This window comes from Chlamydomonas reinhardtii, chromosome 12 (genome assembly GCF_000002595.2).
Source record: "Chlamydomonas reinhardtii strain CC-503 cw92 mt+ chromosome 12, whole genome shotgun sequence".
NCBI lineage: Eukaryota > Viridiplantae > Chlorophyta > Chlorophyceae > Chlamydomonadales > Chlamydomonadaceae > Chlamydomonas > Chlamydomonas reinhardtii.
In genome coordinates, this window is record NC_057015.1 from 8362291 (window position 1) to 8383796 (window position 21506).

General features: G+C 64.6%; 4 protein-coding genes across 9 annotated transcripts; 3 read left to right on the top strand and 1 right to left on the bottom strand.

Moving 5' to 3' along the window:
• The first annotated feature begins 823 nt into the window (after nt 1–823).
• On the top strand, nt 824–7205 carry CHLRE_12g549200v5 (uncharacterized protein). Its single transcript, XM_001694067.2, has 18 exons — nt 824–1323; nt 1661–1743; nt 1966–2109; nt 2233–2310; nt 2449–2499; nt 2700–2857; nt 3120–3164; nt 3462–3591; nt 3808–3900; nt 4066–4155; nt 4328–4431; nt 4627–4727; nt 4887–5023; nt 5170–5270; nt 5353–5497; nt 5690–5898; nt 6126–6391; nt 6570–7205. Exons 1-18 carry the CDS (start codon nt 1181–1183, stop codon nt 6622–6624), a joined length of 2133 nt encoding a protein of 710 aa, XP_001694119.2. The 5' UTR covers nt 824–1180; the 3' UTR covers nt 6625–7205.
• A 2-nt stretch (nt 7206–7207) lies between these two features.
• On the bottom strand, nt 7208–11803 carry CHLRE_12g549150v5 (uncharacterized protein). Its single transcript, XM_043068953.1, has 5 exons — nt 11766–11803; nt 11325–11423; nt 9870–11094; nt 8775–9753; nt 7208–8619 (listed from the first exon to the last, which is right to left on the bottom strand). The coding sequence occupies exons 2-5, from the start codon at nt 11417–11419 to the stop codon at nt 7550–7552; spliced, it is 3369 nt and encodes a 1122-aa protein (XP_042919030.1). The 5' UTR covers nt 11420–11423; nt 11766–11803; the 3' UTR covers nt 7208–7549.
• A 130-nt stretch (nt 11804–11933) lies between these two features.
• CHLRE_12g549100v5 (uncharacterized protein) lies at nt 11934–15771 on the top strand. 5 transcript variants are annotated; one of them, XM_043068948.1, is made up of 10 exons: nt 11934–12100; nt 12264–12344; nt 12466–12553; nt 12712–12886; nt 13187–13315; nt 13480–13598; nt 13825–14079; nt 14296–14340; nt 14802–14807; nt 15001–15771. In XM_043068948.1, the coding sequence occupies exons 1-10, from the start codon at nt 12054–12056 to the stop codon at nt 15448–15450; spliced, it is 1395 nt and encodes a 464-aa protein (XP_042919034.1). In that variant the 5' UTR covers nt 11934–12053; the 3' UTR covers nt 15451–15771. The 5 variants fall into 5 exon arrangements, with proteins under 5 accessions (XP_042919034.1, XP_042919032.1, XP_042919033.1 ...); XM_043068949.1 differs by having other exon boundaries at nt 12472–12553; XM_043068950.1 differs by lacking the exons at nt 14296–14340; nt 14802–14807.
• Nucleotides 15772–15823: 52 nt separating this feature from the next.
• CHLRE_12g549050v5 (uncharacterized protein) lies at nt 15824–20121 on the top strand. 2 transcript variants are annotated; one of them, XM_043068946.1, is made up of 10 exons: nt 15824–16049; nt 16317–16414; nt 16623–16692; nt 16866–16948; nt 17384–17512; nt 17940–18095; nt 18313–18390; nt 18613–18764; nt 18972–19134; nt 19455–20121. In XM_043068946.1, exons 1-10 carry the CDS (start codon nt 15998–16000, stop codon nt 19671–19673), a joined length of 1200 nt encoding a protein of 399 aa, XP_042919036.1. In that variant the 5' UTR covers nt 15824–15997; the 3' UTR covers nt 19674–20121. The 2 variants fall into 2 exon arrangements, with proteins under 2 accessions (XP_042919036.1, XP_042919037.1); XM_043068947.1 differs by having other exon boundaries at nt 15864–16049; nt 16320–16414.
• Nucleotides 20122–21506: the final 1385 nt, after the last annotated feature.

Genomic DNA, 21506 nt, shown 5'->3' on the forward strand with positions numbered 1-21506 from the left:
ACGGTGGCCACGCCGTACGGCTGCCGCAGCAAGTAGAGGTTAGGTGACTCAGTGATGGCTATGACAACTCCAAGCCGTGAGTGTTTGCCGCACGTGCCGGGCAGGTGCCGATGTAAGCTTGCTTTTGTTGTTTGGCGTGCATGCTGGTCTGCCAACTGCCCTTGCAGCGTGGGAGAGGCGACGGCAGCAGCAGTACCAATGATAGGAGCAGCAGCAACAGCAGCAGTGGCAGCAGTAGCAGCGAACTGGTGACCGTGAGTTGCGCAGACGGACCTGCTACAGTTCAACGGCCCACGGCTACAGGCCTGCAGCCCGAGCAGGCGAGGGACCTCATCCCGGTTCTATCGCTGGAAAGCCCGGTAGGGGAGCTGGCGGGACTGGAGGGGGGAGCCGGAGCAGCCTTCAACGCTTTGCGCCTCAGGTGAGCAGCAAGCAGTTGGCGCCGAGGGGCGTTATGACTTATGAAGGAAAGTGTTAGACCCCATCCCCCGAAACCCTTAGGGACCCCCCAGAAACCGGCCGACCGACACCCGACCACCGCAATGGTCCCAATCGACTCGTCTTCAGGTAATTTGCGGGCTGCCTGCACAAGTTCACGTGCGCGGGATTCATGTTGCGTCTGTACTCTTGTGGGTTGGACAGCGCGGAACGGCGAAGGAGAGACCTGAAGGAGTGCCGTTGACACTTCTGAAAGCATCACAAGGGGCTGCAGCTGCGAACTGGGGCGGCGCCCATCCGTTGGGACGAAATGGGCGGGATTGGGGAAGCGTGTACCTGGGTGTGGAACTGGATCGCGCCAAGGACAGGAGAACTCACCCCGTTACTCGTGCTAGCAGCTAATTTTTTACAGCTCAAGTACAACATTCATGGTTCAAATAATGAAAGAAGAATGTGGCCGGCGCTTGCTCTGCTGAGTTTAGTGTTTCTTGCAACGGGCCCAGGGCCACCAGGACTCTGTGCTGTCGCTTCGGAACTACACAGCCACACTATAGTTAAAAATCGGACCTGCGCGAAGCGCGGCGATGGCGCATACTGCTCGCTTGGTAAAGTTCGCGGCTATGTGGGCCTTCTGGACACAGCCGCCCAGCTCAAGGAGGCTCTGGAGGCAACAGCTTTCAAGAAGGAAATTATAGTGTTCGCGGAGACACGTATGACTGACACCGCACAAATGTTGGCTAGGATGCGTGGGCAGGCCGGGTATGGGCACGTCATGGCGCTAATGAACGAGGTGCGCGACTGCCAGCGGCTCGCTAGGGTGATGATATCCGCGCACCATGAGCAAGGACCGGTTAGCTGCGGAGCCTACACCAGTAAAGACGCCAGGTGAGAGGGGGGGTTCTATCGGCGGCAGGGGTTGCGCAGCAGCTGTCACCGCTGTCACCACATTGTGTCTGTCAGTGGGTTACCCTATGGGGATATGTCCCACCTTACGGGACGAGAACCTGTGTGTATATGTGTGTGCATGTGCATGTGTGTGTGTGTGTGTGTGTGTGTGTGTGTGTTTGTCATACATGCGTGTCTTCTGCCTGAACTCCGGCCACCGCCCCACGGAAACAACGCCGGCCCAATCCGGACTGCCACGTGTGGGGTGCACCGCCCCGCAACCCCCTTTGCTCCTCCCCTCGCCAATCACCACTCAATCACACACACGCTCGCACAGTGGCCAGGATTACCCCACGGGCTGGTACCTCATGGCCCGACATATGGGCTTCACGGCCTGGTGGAAGAAGTGGTTCACCGTGGGTGAGGAGAGCGGGGAGAGCGGGGAGAGCGGGGAGAGCAGGGGAGTGGGAGTGGGAGTGGGGAAGGCGAGGCCGTAAACCCGACTGGTGTTGACCGGCGTTGACCGGCGCGGCGTCACGGGAAGCGAGCAATGTGTTGCGTTGTTGCAGTGACGCCGTCCTGCCTCCATTCAGCCTTGTGTAACAACCGCTGGTGGGGCTGGGGGTTGTCTGTGCCTCGCAGCCCGATCCGTGGCTCTGGGCTACAATGTCCTAGCCGTGGACAGTGACGTGGTCGTGTTGGACGACTGGTACTGGCGCGCCAAGCAGCCGCCGCTCAGCAACTACCAACTGCTCAGCCAGGCCGAGTGCCCCGTGTGCATCAACGGTGTGTGGGCGGCCGGGGGCACAGCGGAAGAGTTGCTGACGCTTGCTTGACAGCATCTTTGCAAGCCTGTGAAGCGTGTGCATGTGGTCGTGTTCGTGTGCCGCACCTGGCTCTCTTGCGCAGGTGGTTTCTCCTACATCCAGAACGCCAACCCCGCGGGCCCCGTGGCGTGGATGTTCTATGAGGCGGTGCACAGGGCCGGTGAGGGGGCGGGGGGGGGGGTTGGCTCAGGAGCATGACGGGACGCGCTATGGAGTGCAAAACTCGGGAAGCTGTGTGAAGCTGCGTGGCTCCGGGTCCCTGACGCGCAGCCCACACGTTTGAATGCACCTGGCGCAGTGCGCTGGACGGAGGACTGGAGCGCGGTGGCGGCCATATCTCCAGTCAGCGGTGAGCTGGCGGGCCGCTTGATGCGATTGCCCAAGTCACGTGCGGATACCGGGAATGCGAACGTCCATGCCTTCAATTACCGTACGATCACTCGCAACTACTTCTTGTTGGATATGCCGCAAACAGCCCCTAACCAATCCCTCACACCTTGCCCCCCGCCCCCGGCCGCCCGCCACCCCCCACCGTCCACGCTCACACAGCGCCGGACCACAACCGTGTGGGCATGGTTGACGACCAGACCATGTTGACGGACGTGCTGTACAACTGCATGGTGGGGCGGCCGCAGTTCATGGCGCTGTGGTACTACGTCAAGGATGACCCGGAGGCGCTGGCCAAGCTGCAGGTCGCTAGCGAGTCGGTGAGCGGGCGCCGGGTGGTTGGCCTTGGTCTACGGGTTGGTTCAGCTTCGGGCCCAATTAGGGCAACCGGGGCCGAAGCACAGGGGCCTGGCAGTGAGGTTAACAGGAGAGGGAGAGATTGGCAGTGGGGTTGGGAACATACGCAGGCTACGTGGCGGGATCGGTGGGAGGGAAGACGAGGGGGTTTGGGGTTGGGGCGGGGCGTCAGCACGCCGCAGAGTACCCCACACGCCAACTGACACACCTCCTGTGTCGCTACAGGCTTACCGGGAGCGAAACACGCCCGCCAACAACTTCTCTGACTGGGTGCGTCGACGTCGGGCGCCGGCCTCTGGTGCTGTGTGTGCGCGGGCGCCCGGCTTGTGTACATCACATTCTCCGATCTTAAAGGAATTCGTTTTTCCAACCGTTGCGTACTCCGCGCCAGCTACCTGCACCGTGGCAGCGCAACCGGGAGTAAATGGTCTGTGGCAACGGCCTCAAAGGCTGCAGCACTGAGTCCCACTCCGGCGGTCTACAGCTGTCCGAGCATTCTTGACTGCTGGGGTGCCACATACGGACGATCGTGTGCCGGTCTGCTGTGTGTGCCGGTGTGGCTCGCAGGTGTTCGACGTAGGTCCAGGGCTGGCGGGTCTGGTGCGTGAGAGCTTCTGGGACGTGAGCGGCGCCAACGGCGGCGTCAATCTGGCGTCTGTGCGCTTGCGCTCCGCCACACTGCGCATGCCTCACAGCGGTAAGGAGGCCCATGTGCGCGACACCTCGCCATGCCTGTGCCTGTGTAACGGGTGGTGTCTCCTGTTCGGGACGAACTTGGTGCAAATCATAACATTGTTCGCACGCGTGAAGGTGCTGCTGCCACAATCGTAACACGCTGCGTCAACTTGTCCCTATGCGCACCAAGGGCCAAATCCTGCTGCCTGCCCGCCCGCACGACCGGCCTTCCCCGCAGGCGGCGACTGGCCGCTCCCGCACGGCTCGTATCCCTTCAACCGACAGCTTGGGCCGCGGACACAGGCCTTCAGGCAGGCTTTTAAGGACCTTGGTGCGTGCATGCGTGCTGAAGTATGGTGCTGTGCGCTTTGGCTGTCGACGAAGCGGCCTGTTCGTGCCGCGGGTGGGACACGGAATGTAGAGCGCCGTTTGCGTCGTGCCGTGCAGTTCACGGAGGCGGCCCTTCACCACTGGTTCGTTCATAAATATTTCCTAGGTGTGCCGCTGCCGCCCGACCCCGAGGACCCCGCCACGGAGGCCATCGCTCGCGCAACTAAGCCGGAGAACTTCACGTTCCTCAGTCTCGGTGAGCTGTTGGGCGCACAGCGAACACGCCGCATGGCGAGCACGCTTGGGACACGAGTTAGGCCAGGCCTCAACTTGGGCCACGGTGCCCTTACACTGCCCTGGGCTGCCGCTGCCGGTGCTACTGCCGCTGCAAGTGCCGGTGCTACTGCCGCTGTGGCGCATACGTGCAGACGCCGGTGAGGGCTGGCGGCTGGGCGGCTGGGCCGAGTCGACCTGGGGCTCGTTGGGCCGCCTGGGCTACTGGCACAACCACCTGCAGCCGGCGCCAGTGCGGGTGGGCAGCGCGGGCTGTGGGCTGTGGGCTGTGGGCGGAGCATTGAGCCGGGGTAGCAGGCGTGCCGACACGTGCATGCTGATGTCCATCCCTCTGCGATCAGGATGTCCCTGCTAAACCGATGCATCTGGGTAGCAACTGACTTCCGACCCCGTGTCCGGTTGTCGCGTGGCCCCTCGTGCCACACCACCCCAGGCCATGGGCCACATCCACGCGGGGCTGTGGCCAGGCGAGGCGGTTCAGAAGCAGGTGGTGTTTCAGGCCACTGGCCACTTCGACTGGCGCGTGGCTGCCAGGTGCGTGCGTGCGTGTGTGTATGAATATGGGGTTGGGCAGATGCGTGCTGGTATGGCGGCTGGGAGCGATCGAGGGCACGCTCTTGCGTACCGTATTACTGTCTGTCTTACATGCGTGCCCTGTGTGTTGTGTCACGGCCATTCTACACATGGTTCCAGGCTGGGCGGCAGTCCCTCCCGCGCCTACTTCGCGGCCTGGCCGGGCACTGAGGCCTTTGCGAACGCGCAGCACGACCGCACAGTGGAGCTGCGGCGTGTGGTTGCGTACGGCCCCGGAGTTGTCACTGCCAGGCTTAGTAAGTGTTGCTTTGCCAAGCGTACGTTTTGCAGGAATTCCAGGCGACGATGTGCAGAGTTTGACGTCGATGCGCTCATTGTTGGTGGAGCAGCTTAATTGCCAGGTCTAAGTGTGGCACTTGCCGCTCATCCGATCACTATGCAGATAAGACGCAGTTCCTCGCGGCGGCGCGGGGGCTGGCGCAGGTGGCGGTGTCACTGGGGGCGGTGGCGGCGTGGCCGGCGGTGCCCTGCGACGCCGAGTGGGTGAGTCGAGGGAAAGCCTGGAACACATAACATTGCCCAAGACCTCGAGCCAAGCTCTCGGCCCCTCCACACCGGTGCACAGGCCCTCAGCGACGTGGGTCGCAACATGTCGCGGCCCATCCGCCACTCCATTCCCTGGCTCCACCTCAACACCAAGTTCGTGGTGATGCCCTTCGGCGACAGCCTTGACACGCTGCAGTGCGAGTGGCTGGGATTCGCAACTGCAGGTACCGTATCGCATCGTGCGCATTACTTCCTGCTGCCAACCCAACGCCTAGGCCGTTCGTCCGTCGCTTTGCCTCCTACGCCTCCTCAGCCCACCTAGCTGCGTTAGAACGGCCATGCCTGCTCCTTCTCCGCCGCCTGCTCACCGACCCCACCCCATACGATCCCGCACGATTCTCACCTACCGTCTTCAGAGTGCCTGATGGACAACCGGCGCGACGGCAGGGATGGCGGCCGTGCCATGACCGCCATGGAGTTCGAGCACCTGGCCCGACGGAGGGAGCTGGAGCTGGCCGGGTACGTGCCGCAGAGCACGCCGTACAACCGCATCAACGAGCTGGTCCACATGGGCTCGCCGCTGCGGCACCTGCCCACCCCGAACAACACGCTGCGGCTTGGCTCGGTGAGGGGGCGGCCTGAGGGAGTGCATGGGTGCCGGGAGGCTGAGCGCATGTCGGGATTTGGGGCTGGTGTTCGCGTGGGGATGGGGGATGCGCGGGGATGGAGTGGGAGTGGTTGGCAGGGCGCGAGTCTAAGCGGCCACCTGCCCCACACAGCTATCCCAGAGCGCCATGCACACAAGCAGCCTCCTCACCGCTGCATCCTGCACCGGTACCCTGCCTGGTACAGGTCGCCTCCGCGGCTGGCGCGGCACCCAGCAGCAGCGCTGACAGCGCCTCTGGCATCGGCAGCAGCACGAGCAGCACCAGCGGCCCGTCGGCTCCGCAGCTGGTGGCCGTAGCGATGTTGGAACTGCGGCAGCTGAATGCGGAGATGCTGATGATGAACCAGCAGCCGCACGAGCCCGTGCCCGTGTTTTGGCTGGACCGTCTGGTGGGGGAGGTGACGGGCATGCAGGGGCGGGCGGCCGCGGCGTACGACACGTGGAGGCAGCGGTGAGTGCGGGGGCACGCGGCTGGGTTTGTGGGGCGGGTGAAGTGTGTGATGATAGCGGGGTGGCACGAGTAGCGGAGCCGGGGCCATGGCTGCAGTAGGGGCACGTTTCAATGCCTGCATCGCCTGCCGTACCCAATACCGTGCGCGTTGAGACCGCGTGTTGCTCGGCCGATGCAGGTGTAGAGCCCTCCGCTACGAGGAGCTAGGGGAGTACGAGCGAAGCCTCTTCTAGCTGGTGCTGCACTGACAAGAGCAGGCCTACTGTTCCTGCATCGAGGTTGTAGGAATTGACGTGCGATGCGGCGGGCGTGCATCCGCGCTGTGAGACGCGCATGTGTGCATGTGTGCAAGAGCGAGCCTAGGGCCCATGGGTGTTTACCAAGCGTGGCCGCCCGGGACTATTGCAGCCTGGGGTAGCGGGGTCGCATAGTAAGTAACGTGCGCAACAGAACTTTGGTGTCCGGTGGTGGCAGTGGTGGCTTTGGCTGGGCGTGCGATGGGACAGGGTTTAGGCAGGTTGGCGAGGTCCCGTAGTGTGCAGCTGACGCCCATACCCCGAGCAGACAGCAAACAATTGGCCGCGGCAGGGCTGCGGGGGGTGTCTGTGTGAATTTGTGTGGGTCACGACATGCAAACATGAGCTTGTGCTGCAACGACTGTGGTGGGGCAGCTGAGCTGCTGCGCAGCTGCGGTCGGAATGGGTGCGGCCCAGACAAGGCCTGGGTAAGGCTTGAGGCCTTCAGCTGCGATTATGGGGGCACCCTATGCGGGCCCCTGCCCAAACTGGTATCTCCGATCTCGGCCAGCACCACTTAAAATTACATGGCTTGCTCGCCTCTCTCCTCGAGCTCGCTTCTAACTGGCTCCCTGTTGTATTCTATGATGGCCCCGGCGACTCGTTCCGTTGCTCGCCCCCTCCTCTTCCCGGTCCCGGCAAAACTGTGCATAGCCGCATCACTAGTAGGTTGCAAAATTGTAGATCACAGCACCTCCTCACCACAGCATCGCCTCCCGACCCACAGCCAGATCACAGTCGTCTTTCTCACATGTAATGCCCAACCGCCGCCGCCCCCCAGCTCATCGCGACCGTACCTCCACCACACTCAAGCATCCCTCCTACCCATCGCCATTTCCCCGGCTTTGCCGACAGCGAGGACCTAAAACAGGTCGGTGTTGCGGGTGGGCAGACTGCGCTTGAAGATGGGCTCGTCGTCCTCGCCGCCGCCGTAGCCGCGCGAGGCACCGTACTGGTTAACGAAGTGGCCGTCGCTGCCCTTGCTGCCGCTGCCGTAGCTGCCGAAGCCGCCGCCGCCGCCAAACGCACGGCCGGAGCGGCCCACGATGGCCACGCCGCTGCCGCCGTGGCGGCCGCTGAAGAAGGGGTCTGAGGCGGGGTCCAGCAGGGCGTTGCCCACGTCCGCACCACTCGCCGGCGGCTTGCTGCTGCGGCCGCCCTTGCCCACCGTGTGCCACTGGTCCTCGTCGCTGCCGCCGCTCGCGACACTGCCGCCGCGGGCGCTGCCGGCGCCGGCGGCGGCGCGCAGCGCGCCACCGCTGCCGGCAGAGGCCGCGTACAGAGCGCCGTTGGTGAGGCGCGTGTCACGCTCGGACGGGTCCGGGGCGCCGCGCTCACGCAGGACCTCCTCACGCGGCCGGGCCGCGCCGAACGGGTTGTGTGCGCGCTGCGCGCCGTCACCGGCGACCGGGACAGGCACGGCGGCGGCGGCGGCGGCCGGCGCAGCAGGCCCCGGACCCGCGGCGGGCACCGGCAGCGGCTTGGTGCGCGGCTGCAGGTTCAGGCGCGGGCGGGCGCCAGCCGCCGCGCCAGGCGGCGGCGGCGACTCCTCCCGGTCGCGGCGGGGCGGCACGTACACGCCCGCCGCGGCTGCGGCGGGCGCCGCAGGCGCGGGCTCGTCAGTGCCGCTGCCGGCGTTGCGGTTGCGCCAGGCGTCAGCGGCGTCCGCCGCACCTGTGGGCGCCAGGCCGTTTGCACGGTAGGCGTGCACGCCACTGTTGCCGTTGGCGTCGACCGGCGCGTTAGGGCCGTTGCGCCACTCGGCGTCACCGTGGCCGCTGCTGCCGCGCCACTCGGACTCGGGGGCCGCGCCGCCGCCGCTGGGGGGCGGCGGGCCGCGCGGGGAGCTGGCGTAGTTGCCAGAGCCCGAGCCGTTCGAGTACACCGGCGGGCGGCTGGGCGGCGGCAGGTTGTCCGCGGTACGGCTCGAACCTGTGCGAAGGAAGCAAGAGGTTGCAAAGCGTTTGATTAGCACGGATGCAAGAATTAGGGCTAGCCCAGGTAAGCACCTAACTGGCTTCGCAGGTCTATCCAAGACACAAACAAGCCTCCAAGCCAGCTTGCCAAGCAGCCACGCACGCGCTCACCTCCTCCAATCAGGCTGGACTTGACGGCGTTCATGCGCGCCAGCGCCTGCTGCGCCAGCCGCTCCGCCCACTCGTTCTTCACCGGCTCCGCAGCCGGCTGCTCGGACAGCGCAGGCTCCGGCTCAGCGGCCGCAGCAGGGGGCGAGTCCGGCTCCACGACGGCAGCCACCACCGCGACAGGCACAGCAGGAACGGGCGCGGCGGGCGCCTGCGGCGGCGCCGGAGGGGCGGCAGCCTGCTGCTGCACATACTGCTGTTGCTGGGCCTGCAGCGCCTGCTGCTGCTGTTGCTGCTGGTACTGCTGTTGAGCCTGGTGCTGCTGGGCCTGCTGTTGCAGGTGCAGCTGAAGCGCCTGGTGCTGCTGGTACTGCTCGTACGCCGCCTGCTGTTGCAGGTGTTGCTGGTGCTGCAGCTCGAACCCACCCAGCCCCAGGCCCTGCTGTTGCGGCGCCGGAGGCGCGTACTGCTGCTGGTGCTGCTGGGGCGCGGGCGGCGCCGGGGCACCCGCGAAGGCGGGTGGCGGCAGCATCTGGCCGTTCATCTGCATCTGGTAGCCGTGGCCGTTCATGCCGCCGTTGCCGAACAACGGCGGTGCGGGCCCCAGCGCGCCACCCAGCAGGTTGTGGTTGAAGCCACCGGTGAGATAACCGCCCTGCTGCTGCGCCTGCTGGAAGTGCTGGAAAACCAGCTGGGCCTGCTGCTGCTGCGTCGGCTCCTGCTGCTGAGGCAGCGTGAACTCCGGCATCGGCTGGCCAAACTGCAGGGGCGGGGGCGCGTATTGCTGCTGCGCCTGCGGTGGCGCCTGCTCAGAGACCGCTCCAGGCGGCGGTGCCACCTGTTGCTGCTCGTGCTGCTGCACCGCAGGAGCCGCCGGTGCCTGGCTCTGCTCTGGGTCGTGCTGCTCCGACCGGCCGTAGCGCGGAGGCCGCTGGCGGCGGTTGCCACCGGCGGCGTCACCACTGGGTTGCACTCCGTCGCGCTACAAAGGGGTACCAAAGATGGAGGGGTTATTTCTAAACGGAGTAAGGCAGAGAGCACGTACAGATGAGCAGGACGAAACACAGGCCACCCTCCGGTGCATACCGGTAGACGTACCTCTGCAGAAACGGCAGCAGCAGCGCCACCATCCATGTCGCCGCGGCGCTTGCCGCCACCGCGGCCCCTGCCAGCGCCCCGCTCCGTGTCAGCACCGGCCCGCTCAGCCACGCCGGTGCCGGCGGTGTTGGGCTTCTGGCGCTGCTGCTGCGGCCCCGGGTACTGCTCGTTGGGTCCTGGCAGCGGCTTCTTGCCTTGCTGCTGTTGGGGCTGCGCGCTTGGGGGGCGCACGTCCTTGCCCTTGCGCGGGGCGCCCTTACCGCCCTGCTGTCCGTCAATGTCCCGCTGCTCGCCGCCCTGTTGCTGCTGCTGAGGGCGCGGCGGCCATGCGTCCTTGCCCCCCACGGGGCCAGCTCCTGCATCCAGCCTGGGCTTCTGCTCCCCGCGCGGCGGCTTGGGCTTCTGCTCCTGCTCGCCGCCAGGCTGCAGATGGTCGGCAGGAGGGATGTCCGCGCCGCCACCCAGGCCCCCTCCGCGACCGCGGCGACCGCGAGCCCGCCCGCCCTTCTTGTCCGCGTCCCCCAGGTCGCCCGTGTCACCGATAGGGCCGTGTCCTCCGGCTCCGACCCCACCGTCGGCTCCTGCCGCCACTCCGTCGCCACGTGGCGGGCGCTTGTCACTGCGCTGCTTGGCCGGCCTTGGCAGCCGGTCGGCAGCGCCGTTCGCGACAACCATGTCACCGCCGTCTCCGCCTGCTCCGGCTCCGCCACTTGGAGCGGCTCCGTTAGGCTCGCCTCCCCGGCCGCCACCGCGCCCGCCCCGGCGGCGTGGCTCGCGGGCTTTCCCGGCTCCGTCGTGGTTGGCGCCGTCACCAGCCGCGGGGCCGGAATGGGCGCCAGCAGGAGCGCCTGCGTCACGGCCGCGCACGCCACCTGCAGTAGCTGCAGGTGCGCCTGCTGCGACACGTGGACCAAGCACGCCTCCGTTGAAGTTTGCACCCGGAGCGACTGCGGGGCCGGGCTTGCCGCTGGCGGGCCTGCTGGCAGCGTGGTTGGGGCCGGTGCCACTGGGCTGGGGCCCAGCAGCAGCAGCGCGGTGCCTGGCACCGCCATCGACATGGCCGTCAACACGGCCGCTGTTGCCATTCTGATTGGGGTTGGCTGGCGCTACGCCGCTAGCAGCCTGGGGTCCGCGCCCGCGTCCACTCGCCGCGCCATGGCTTGAAGCCGAAGGTTGCCCACCGTTGTCCCGCTTCGCTACGACGTCAGAAGTGCCAGTGACAATCCTACAGAAGGGAAAAAGGACACAACGGCCGGAGATACGAAGCAAGGTGAATGCGAGGCCCGTGGAAGGTTCGACACAGAATTGGCGCCATGAACCAAGGCCCTGAGTGTTCCAGCAGGGTGATTCCTCAAGAAATCATCAGCCGTCCAGTTTGCGATGTCGGCGAGTCCCGCCCCTGACTGTTCGGGGACTGCCAAGAACCTGACTCAAACTTTGGAAGATCCGGCTCACCGCTTGCCAGAAGGGAGCTCGACTGCATTTGATGTTGTTTTGGTCGACGTGGTATCATTCCTCTGGCCGTTCTTGGCGGGCTTGCTGTTTGACATAAACCTGCGGGGCAGCCGCGACACACGTCGGCAGAAATCTGTCAGCAACGTTCCTCGAAGACGTCAGCTCAAACTTGGCAGGCACGCAGCCAGCAGCCCAGTCTGCTGTTCGCTGTGCCAAGCAGGGCGATGCCGGGCCGACGCTGTTGGCGCGGGAACACGGCTCGCAAACGGGCCCCGCAACAGGCAAACCCCGCGTCCGAGGTCCAGAACCGCGACGCAACTAACTCAGGCACACATAAGTACTATGCGCTGCCCCTGCGCCTAGCGGACGCTAGGCTAAGTCACACAGATGCGGCCGCTCAGGACACTCGGGCCTTAGAAAGTCGCGAGGCACCTTGCCTACCTTAACAAGGGTATAGGAGCGGGACTAAGGTGCAGCACTAGTAGCCAGCGCCCGCGCGGCGGGCAACTTTTTGTTGCAAGGCCCGCGCCGGGATGAGAGGCCCGATGGCTCGCAGTCGCCCAGCGTCGCCTCAAGGCATGGCTGCGCCTGGCCCTGACATACATAATAGTCAGTTTACTACACTCAGCATTCACTCTGCTGGTTGAGGGGAACCGCAGCAACTCGTCTGAATCTCCTCCCCCGCCCGGTCAGCCCTGGACGGACTATACTAAGGAGCTTGGTTGGAGAATGGGCAGTCGGGACCGCTCCCGGTCGCGCGATAGACGGCGTTCCAGGTGCGCAGCCTCCGGGCTCGCTTTGGGATGATTCAGTTTGCCTCGACGTGGGCCGGTAAATACTGGAACAGCCCAGCTGGTGAAGGCCTCATGTAGCAGCTGAGGCTGCAGGCCAACCTAAGGTCGAGGTCTCACACGATCTCCTCCCCGCCCTCAACTGCAGGTCAAGGGACCGGTCTAGACGCTGGGACCGCTCACGCTCGCGCGATCGGGATCGCGATCGGGAACGGGACCGCCGTCGTAGGTGAGCGTGGCCTTGCCTTGCAGGCTTGGCTGGAAGCCGGGGAGGGGTGGGGTGGGCTGCGCGACTGGCGCGCTGCGAAGACCTCAGCGCTAACCTCGACCCCCGTATTTGGCCTTGTTAGCAGCAGGAGTCGGAGCAAGAGCCGCAGCCGGAGCCGGGATCGCACCAAGTCGTCTGGTGCCTATGACGCCAGCATCAGCGCCGTGCAGGTGAGTCGGGCGCACGCCTGCCGACTGTAGTTTACTCCCCATGGCTGGCTGCTGTCCACTTCGGTGCCGGCAACTGTTTCCATCATCTGCTTGCACGCCCATGTGGCACGTACGGGGCACAGCAGCGATTAACTGCACTTACCGCCCAACCGCCACAGGCTATGGCGGCGCTGCAACAGCAGCAGCAGCTGCAGCGCCAACTCCTCGCGCAGCAGATGCTGTTGCAACAACAAGCGGCGGCGGCGGCGGCTGCAGCGGCGCTATCCAAGCCGGTCATGGCGCAGCAGAGCACCACCGCCGCCACTGCCGACCGCAAGTCTCGAGAGATTTACGGTAGGCAGATCTACGGTAGGCCAGCGTCGCGTACGCGCGCGTTTGTGCCTGTGTGTCATTGCCATGCTGCACACTTGCTGCTTGCCTGCTTGCCCCATGCTTGCCCTTCTTTGTCGCCCCTGCATAAAGTATAGCATATGCTTGCCTTGACCACTGACGAGTGCACACCGCGTCCCGCACGGCCCCTGCCGCATGCGCTCCGCCGCTAACCTAACATATCACCTGCTTTCACACAATTGTGCTCTCTCTCTGCGCCTTGCGCCGGCGGTGCCCTATCTTTGTTTTCAACTCATTGCGCAGTCGGCAACCTTGCGATTGGCGTGGTGACGGCCGACATGCTGAAGGAGCTGTTCAACACGATTCTGGCCAACCAGGTGACGGACCCCGCCAACTCGCCGCCCGTGGTCAACGTCAACCTGGACCCCTCGGGTGAGTCAGGGCAGGCCGGCGCGCCCCCTCACGCTGGCACCCTTAAGCACCCGCCGAAGCCCGATGCAGAAGCCCCTGCCTTACAGCACCGTGGCACCCTGCGCCCAAGCAGCTTGCCAACACTGCTTCCCTTCTGCCAACTTACCATCCACGTGCACTCGCAGCTGGCCGCTTCGCGTTCATCGAGTTCCGCACGCGCGAGCTGACGGACGCCGCCATCCAGCTGGACAAGCTGGAGCTGTGCGGGCGCCAGATGAACATCGGCCGGCCCAAGGGATACGTGGTGGGTGGATGGGCAGAGGGCAGGGGTGGGGAACTGGACCGTGCCTGTACGCAAGGGCACACGGGTCGAGCGGGCAATGCCGGCCAGGCGCCGGACACGTTGCGTTGTGCGGCCTATCATAGTCGTCCTGGTTGGCCGGGGTTTGGCCGGGTCGCTATGCATGTGTCCTGTTGACGGCAGAGACCGACCTGGCTGCCCCCTCCCGCTCGCCGTGTCGCGTCTGCAGGACCCCAACGCTCACCTGGTGAACGCCGCCAAGATTGGCCAGGCGCAGGTGGCGCTGGCCACGCAGTTCACGCTGCCCGGCGCCGCCGCCGTGCCGGGCCTGGCGGGCGCGGCCGCCGGCGTCCCGGGCCTGGCGGGCGCGGCCGCCGGCGTCCCGGGCCTGGCGGGGCTGATGGTGACGACGCCCACGGCCATTGTGCTCCTGGAGAACATGGTCACGTGCGGGACCATCCGCGACGACACCGAGCGGAAAGAGGTGAGGTGATGAGACGTGAGGGTTTACAGTAGATTGTGTGCGCTTGATGAGCTGTAGTTTGGGTGTCGGTATGGACTCAACCGGCCATGCGCAATCACGAACACGACGCCCAATGGTTCTCTTCGCCGCTGCGCCTTGCGTGTGGTTGCCCTCTCTGCTGCTGTCCTGGCCCCGTGCTGCTGCTGCTGCTGCGCGCTTTGGCTGCTCCTGCCCCAGGCAGCGGCTTTTGGGCGTTGTGGCCCCAGGCTCGCAATGCGCATGGCGCGGCTGTGCGCGCGTGCCGGCGGTTCGCGATGGAGCCCCTGGCGCTTTGCTGTGTGCTGCCGCCTTCTGCCTGCCCTCCGCCCCCTGTGTGCCGTTTTGCGCTGTTTCCCTCCGCCACCTGCTTGCCTACATGGTGTCTGTCCGTGTGCTACGGTTGTGCCTGTTTCTGTTTGGTGTGTGCCCGCCTGTGTTTGTATTGGTGGCACATTGTGTGTGGTCTGCTGTGGTGCAAGTGCCCTGCGCTGCACGCAGCTGTAGCTGCCCTTGCCCCTGCATGGCTCTGCTGTGTGTCGCCCCTGCTGCTGCGTGCTTTGGTGTGCTGGTGTGCTCTGGTGTGCTCGCGCCTGCTGTGGATGCAGCTGCCGTGTCTGTAGGATGCCTGAGAGTATGCGCGCGCCGGACGCCGCCGCCGTCGTGATGCGCCAAACGCGAGGCGCACGCGCCCACGCGCCGTGCAGACCCAGGCACGCGCCACCGAAAGCCACCGTTCGCCGCAGTGGTAGTGACCCTTCTCGCTGTCAACGCGGACAATCTTTCCTCACACCATCGCGGGCACCGCTTCCCGCCACCGCGGCCACGCCTCCGCACTACACCCGTCCTCCCCATTCCTAGCCTCCTCACCCCTCCCCCGCTGCCCGCCACTTCTCCCCCGCACAGATCCTGGACGACGTGCGCGCCGAGGTGGTCAAGTGCGGCGCCGTGCTGGGGCTGGCGGCACCCATGCCGCCGGCGCACGTGACCAACGCCGAGGCCAGCCGCGTGTACGTCAAGTTCGGCAGCGCGGAGGAGGCAGGCCGCTGCCGCAACATGATGGACGGCCGCAAGTTCGACGACAACAGCGTGCGCGCCATCTTCGTCACCGAGGCCGAGTTCCTGCGGGCGCAGACGGGCGAGTGGGTGGGCAAGCCTGGACTGCTGCTGGACCCCTCGGCGGCGGCGGGGCCCGGGCTGGCGGGCCTGGCGGGCTTGGCAGGACTGGGCGCGGCTGCGGCGCCAGCTGCCGCGGCGGCGCCAGCTGCGGGCGGGCTGGTGCTGCCGCCCGGGTTCTCGCTGCCGCCTGGGTTCAGCATTACGGGCGCGCTGCCGGGCCTGGGTCTGCCCAAGTAGCGGCGAGAGGGGATTGGATACCTGCCACTAGGGAGCTGTGGAGGGAGCGCTGCGCGGCGGGGCAGGGGGTTGCGACTGAACCTGCTGAGGACAGGGTGTTGTCCAGGTTGACGTCATCGGGCGCCGTGTGCGGTGACCTGACAGAGGTGTTTGACTGATTTCTGACGAACGGTCGCTGGTTGACAGGGTCGAGTCTGGCAGGAGGCGGTAACAAAATGGCGACTGCGAGAGTGCGGGTCTCAAGCCGAGTTGATGGGGTAACGCCTCGGCAATCGTGTCGGCAATGTTTGCGGCAAGTGGCCAATGTAACGCACTCCGCGTCGTCTCCACACAACTAGAGTTGCCGTCCTCGCGCCACACAAAAATCTTGACAGGTTTTGGTGACAGGTGCGCTTCTTCACTACCCAGGTTCACTACCGACAGGGGCTAGCTAGAAACGGCCAAGACTACCTTGCCTTTGATCGCAGTCGCCCAATAGTTTGGGATTCCTTCTTTACACTAGTACCTTGAGATAGGAACAAGGCAAGCGGCACCAACTGCTCCGGCGATGCGCGGCGTTATCGTCGTGGCGCTCTTGAGCGCGTGTGCTTATTATCTACGTAAGTATGCGGCATTATAAGCAAATAGTTTGGGGCCATTTGCAAGCAACAGTCCTCAAATGCAACTCGCCCAGCTTGCAGCTTGGCTCAAGACCCAACGATGGGGGTCTAAGCGGGGAAGGGGGCCGACATGCTGGAGCCCTCACAGTATGCGGTCGCGGGCGATGGAATGGAGAGATCGGGGTTTAGAGGAAAGGCGCGTGTGTGGGTGGCGGGGTGTTTGTTCCGCCATCGAATGCACACACGCCGTGTCCCAACGGCACGCAGCAGGGACGCTTAACCCGACGCTGCCTTACCCGGCCCAGCGCTTCGGATTCGCGCACATTGACCCGGCCACCCTGCCGCTGGACAACTCGCCGCTGGAGGTGTGTGCTGGTGTGTCCTGGCGGGGGGGGGGTATCGAAGGCCCTGGCGGGGCTGCGTTGATTGTGCCTCCTGTTACGCGGTAGCACACCATAGCGATACAAGGAAACTTCGCGCACGGAGTGCTGGTGCTTTCCTAGTGCGCTGACCTTTAACAGCTCAGCTGGAATATCCCGTGTTGCCCCCCTCAACTTCTCCTTCCTCACCCAGGGCGTGTACGCGCGCAATGAGGTGCTGCGCAAGGCCCACAAGCTGTTTGACGGCGTTATCGCGTCCTCAGGTGGGGGTTGTTGGGGCAGCCAGGGCGCCTTGCCGCCGGTTGGCCTTGGAGTAGTTTTGACTCCCGGTCGGGCCATCCCTCCTGCCGCCACCACAACCATGCCTCGTGTTCAAGGCCACGACCTGCGTAGTACCTGCCCCTGCCCGCATCCAATTGCCGCCGCGCGTACGCAGAGACCGTGGCGGTGTCACCCGAGGGCAACCTCACGCTGGTTGACAAGCACGGGTTTGTGTACGAGGCGGAGCCAGCAACCAAAGTGAGGCCGGGGGGGGGTGAGGGCGCGGCTGGCTGGCTGGGGCGGGGGCGGGGAGTTAAGGGAGTGGAACACGAGGCGGGGCGAGGGAAACACGGACTAAGCACTGTGGCTTCTCGAGCAAGGGCGAGAGGGTGTGAGGGCGGGTGCAAGGGCGGGTGCGGGTGCTTCGTACACAACGCTTTTACAAACTGCCGGCCTTCCTGCCTTCCTTCCTGCCTTCCTTCCTTCCTGCCTTCCTTCCTGCCTTCCTTCCTTCCTTCCTGCCTTCCTTCCTTCCTGCCTTCCTTCCTGCCTTCCTGCCTGCCTTCCTGCCTTCCTGCCTGCCTGCCTGCCTGCCTGCCTGCCTGCCTGCCTGCCTGCCTGCCTGCCTGCCTGCCTGCCTGCCTGCCTGCCTGCCTGCCTGCCTGCCTGCCCGCATGTGTATGTGCCTGGCAGGTCCCGGGTGCGGTGTTCACGGGCGAGTGGGCTCTGGACCTGCCCGCCACCTACTACCTGGGGCCGGGCCGGCCGCTGGGCTTCCACCACGACGCCGCCGGCAACCTGGTCATTGCTGACACACTCAAGGTGGGGCGAGGGTCAGTCGGTGGCGGGTGGTGAACCCTGGTAAACTTGGCGCTGCACATGAATGCGGATGTTACAGAGGGGGGGAGCACATGGAAGGTGGGACGGGCCCGGCGCAGTGGTCAAGCAGCGCCCATGAGGAGCCACCATGCACTCCGGTCTGTACCACTAATGCCAAACAAGGTAAACTTGTACGTAAACATGTAAGCAGAACATAACCAGCGCGCTCTCTTACTCTGCAGCTCGAATTCTTCCTCCCTCCGTCTAAACTTGTCTAGTATGTTTGCAATCTCTCCCCCAATACCACTGGCTACAACTTCGCTTCTTAAGCAACTATGAAGGTACCCACACACACACACACTTGGACCTATTGGACTCGGGCACATAACCTCCCCGCCCCCCATTCCCCGCGTCGTCGTGTTGGCCGCAGGGCCTGATCCGCCTGGACCGGACCACCGGCGCCGTGGAGCTGCTGACGGCCCGCGTGAGCGCCGACTCAGCGCTGGCCCCGGACACTCCGCTGGCCTACGTGAACGACCTGGACATAGACCACGACACAGGCGTCATCTACTTCACAGACTCGCAGGTGGGGGCTGAGGTCAGCAGGTGGCGAGGACCGAGGCGCGGGGAGAAGCGCATTGGAGGGTGGAACTACGAGGGTGGGAACGACGGGTGGGAAACCGACATGCGGAAAGGACACGGAATTGGCCGGGCGTGAGACCATGAAGCACGTGGTATCCACAAGGACACCAGCAGCACACGTGTCAGGCAAAATGGCTGCCTGCCCGCTCTGCCACCTCCAGTCCATCCCCGTGTATCCGGACCGCGAGACCGGCACCTTCTACGACACCTTCCAGTCCTACCTGCTGGGATTCATCGGGGTGAGATGCAGTGACAGGGCCCACATGGCCTGGTCGTGAGGATGATGTATCGAGGATGTTGTATGGGGACGCGACATGCATGACTCGGATTCTGGAGACGTCGCCAACGCTGGCAAGGTGCGAGCTGTGGCAGCAAAGCTTTAGAGGCCGGCCTTGCCGCAAGTTCAGCCCGGTCCTGAGTCGGCGCTGACTTCGCACCCCGCCCCCCCCCGCACGCCGCAGGGTGACGTGGCAGGCCGGCTGTGTCGCTACGACCCCGCCACGCTGCGCACCGACGTGCTGCTGACGGGGCTGTGGTTTGCAAACGGCGTGGCTCTGGCCGCTGACAAGAGCTACGTGGCTGTGGTGGAGACCAACCGCCTGCGTGTGCACCGGTGGGACCCGGCGGCTGGTCGACCAGTCGTGTGTGTGTCTTTGCATGGGGCAGGCAATGGGGAGTGAATGAGTGCCTGCCTTGGTGCCCGTCTGCTCGGCAAGCAGCCGCGTCGGACGGGCACGGATTAACCAGGTATGTGTGGAGGCACGCGGATTGTATTCGTTGAGCTGACAACCTCCGCCTCCTTCGGCCCCGCCGCCTGCAGCTACTGGCTTTCTGGCCCCAAGGCCGGCACCTCGGACCTGCTCATCGAGCGACTGCCAGGCTTCCCCGACGGCATGTCGCGCGCGCCTGACGGCAACATGTGGCTGGCGATCGTGGCGCCGGTGACGGGTCTGCCGAAGCTGCTTAAAAGCAAGGTCACGCGGGTGAGTGGCGCAGGTCAAAAGCGAGGTGCGAGGAGGACGGAAGGGTGTGTGCCGGCGTCCTGGCATGGCGGTTTTGTGTCGGTGGGCCGGGCGCACACGCCGGTGCATTGCGGCATGTTGGCAAGGCCGATAGAGCACACGGCGCGCCGGTGTAGGGGTTGTTTGCCACTTTGTCGCCTGCCACCCAACCAGCCCTTTGCCTCCCTGTCACACGCTTTGTGTCTTCCTTCTGAGCAGTACTTGATACAATGCCAAGCACGGCACCAGGCCACACCACGTGTCACATCCTGCGCCCCCACCGCCTGTGCCAACCCCTGCAGTTCCTCCTGGCGTACCTGCCCGCCTGGGCGCGGCCGCGCATCCCCCGCTGGGGCGCCGCGCTCAAGATCAGCCCCACAGGTCAGCCGCTGCAGCTGCTGATGGATCCGGACGGCTCGCACATCGCCTTTGTGAGCTCGGTCACCGAGGTGGCTGGCCGGCTGTACTTCGGCAACGTACGGATGAACTATGTGTCGTACCTTGACTTGAAAGACGTGTAGGCAAACGCGACGCGGCGATGGGAGGAGTGAGGGAGGAGCGGAATGCGGAGGACGGGCTGAATGAAGGCAGCGGGGGCTTGGGAAAGTGCGTGCGGTTTGTGTTTCCGTCCTCTCGCCTGTGGAAGAAGTGTGGGGCAGGCGTTTGGGTGCTGGCAGACGCGCGCGATACTGCCGTGTTGCGAATGCGCATGGCCCGTTTCTGATTGGGCTAAAATGCCATACATACCGGAGGTGCGATTGTCAGCCTGTCAGAGGGCAGCCCACGTGGCGGTAATGCTGGTCATTACTAGGTGAAAGGAGCAATCGAAGGGCGAGGAACTGCGACACACACGGAGCAATGGCCCCGCAGCCCGCCTGGATTAGACGGAGCTACTGGACTGTCGGTGCCGCACACTCCCACGGGGTGCACAAATGGCACGCTACGTTGTCGCTTTAAAATAAACGAGTGTCCGGGACTGCAAAGCTCGACCCCTTGACTCGGCACCCGCGCCGGGTCGCACTCGTGGCCGCACTTCCGGCCCCCTGCACCGGGTCCCGCCTGCAGCCTGCGCCATGCGGCTGTTTTGTTCTTTCAGGCGCTGCGGTATGGAGTGATGACGCCCACAGCTGCACATCGTGTTCGTCAGGGGGCAGAAAGGAAAGGTACCGCACAGGAACAAGGTGGAGGATAGGAACGTGGGGGATGGTGCGAAGTTCTTTGGGGTTGGTGTAACCCGGTTAGAGCGATGCTGCTGCTCTCTAGCGGGGCGTCCAAGGTCTGCTGGCTTCGTGCGCAGGGGCTGCGGGATGCTACGTAACCGAGCAAGCCGGGATACTGCCTTCTGGCCACGGGACGCATTGATGCCTGGCCAAGAGGGGCCAAGTCTTGTGCCAGGTCTCCCTCCTACTCGGGCTTCGCTTGCTTACGTTAGGATATCGTGTGCTTAGTCAGGACTGGGGAGTGGTGCATTCAGCCGGTGCATTAGTGCTGACATGCGCCATCACCGTTCTGGTAAAACTCCGCTACCGGGCACATCGTTCCCCCCCACGACTGCAGACGGCGAGGTACGAGCAGGTGAAGTCGTAACCCCCCCCCAGCACGGTAGCGAAGGAAGCAACACACAACCAATAACCGAGCCCCCCCTACGTCAGACAGGGGGAATGGCGAAGTCCACACACGTTCACAAACAGCACATCACACCATGCGGGATGACATGCGAGAGTGTTCGTGCCACGCAACACACTGAGACCTAACCTCTACAGCACGAGTCCACTAGGTCAAGTCAGTCCAGATAGCTAGCTCCGGGTCCAAGCTAGCTCCAAGCTGATGGCTGATGCGGCATGTACGCTGGGATGGCGCACACGAGAATGCTGCTTGTGACTGGGGCACTGGGCCGGCAGGACCACGCATGGAAGAGGGGTTGAGGGCGATGCGCGCCCCCCCTGCGTGAAGGCGCCAGTCACACCTTGCGGTACGGGCACCGCGTTGCCCTTCCCCAGACGCTGCCGTCGATGGGTCGTCCTTTCAAGCTAAGGCTAGAACTGCTGCTAGCACCACGCCGGGTGGCCGTTCACTGGGGAACGCATAGAAGATAGAGGAGCAGTAGGGTAGGTGCGCTGACTAAGGTTGTAGCAGCTGGACCAGAATGGAGAGGAGAAGGTCCAGAGGGCGATAACCACAGATGTGGCTGCGAGAAGTAGAGGCGATGTAGAGAGTGAAGCGATGAAGAAGATGGAGAGCCAAGTATGCATGTCCGGCAGGATGTCACCACACGCGTGGGAGTGACGCGGATGACGCTAGCGCGTAGAGCGCTGACAAAGATACAATATGTCGTGTAGAGCATATTGCGTAGG

Bases quoted from the DNA above. Each gene is read 5' to 3' on its own strand.
- CHLRE_12g549200v5 (XM_001694067.2), top strand. From the start codon at position 1,181: ATGCGTGGGCAGGCCGGGTATGGGCACGTCATGGCGCTAATGAACGAG. The intron at 2,110-2,232 runs GTGTGTGGGCGG...TCTCTTGCGCAG, and splicing joins GTGCCCCGTGTGCATCAACG to GTGGTTTCTCCTACATCCAG. The intron at 5,498-5,689 runs GTACCGTATCGC...TACCGTCTTCAG, and splicing joins GCTGGGATTCGCAACTGCAG to AGTGCCTGATGGACAACCGG.
- CHLRE_12g549150v5 (XM_043068953.1), bottom strand. From the start codon at position 11,419: ATGTCAAACAGCAAGCCCGCCAAGAACGGCCAGAGGAATGATACCACG. The intron at 11,095-11,324 runs GTGAGCCGGATC...TCCCTTCTGTAG, and splicing joins GAGCTCCCTTCTGGCAAGCG to GATTGTCACTGGCACTTCTG. The intron at 8,620-8,774 runs GTGAGCGCGTGC...TCCTTCGCACAG, and splicing joins GTCCAGCCTGATTGGAGGAG to GTTCGAGCCGTACCGCGGAC.
- CHLRE_12g549100v5 (XM_043068948.1), top strand. From the start codon at position 12,054: ATGGGCAGTCGGGACCGCTCCCGGTCGCGCGATAGACGGCGTTCCAG. The intron at 12,101-12,263 runs GTGCGCAGCCTC...CCTCAACTGCAG, and splicing joins CGCGATAGACGGCGTTCCAG to GTCAAGGGACCGGTCTAGAC. The intron at 13,599-13,824 runs GTGGGTGGATGG...TCGCGTCTGCAG, and splicing joins GCCGGCCCAAGGGATACGTG to GACCCCAACGCTCACCTGGT.
- CHLRE_12g549050v5 (XM_043068946.1), top strand. From the start codon at position 15,998: ATGCGCGGCGTTATCGTCGTGGCGCTCTTGAGCGCGTGTGCTTATTAT. The intron at 16,693-16,865 runs GTGGGGGTTGTT...GCGCGTACGCAG, and splicing joins CGGCGTTATCGCGTCCTCAG to AGACCGTGGCGGTGTCACCC. The intron at 19,135-19,454 runs GTGAGTGGCGCA...CAACCCCTGCAG, and splicing joins TTAAAAGCAAGGTCACGCGG to TTCCTCCTGGCGTACCTGCC.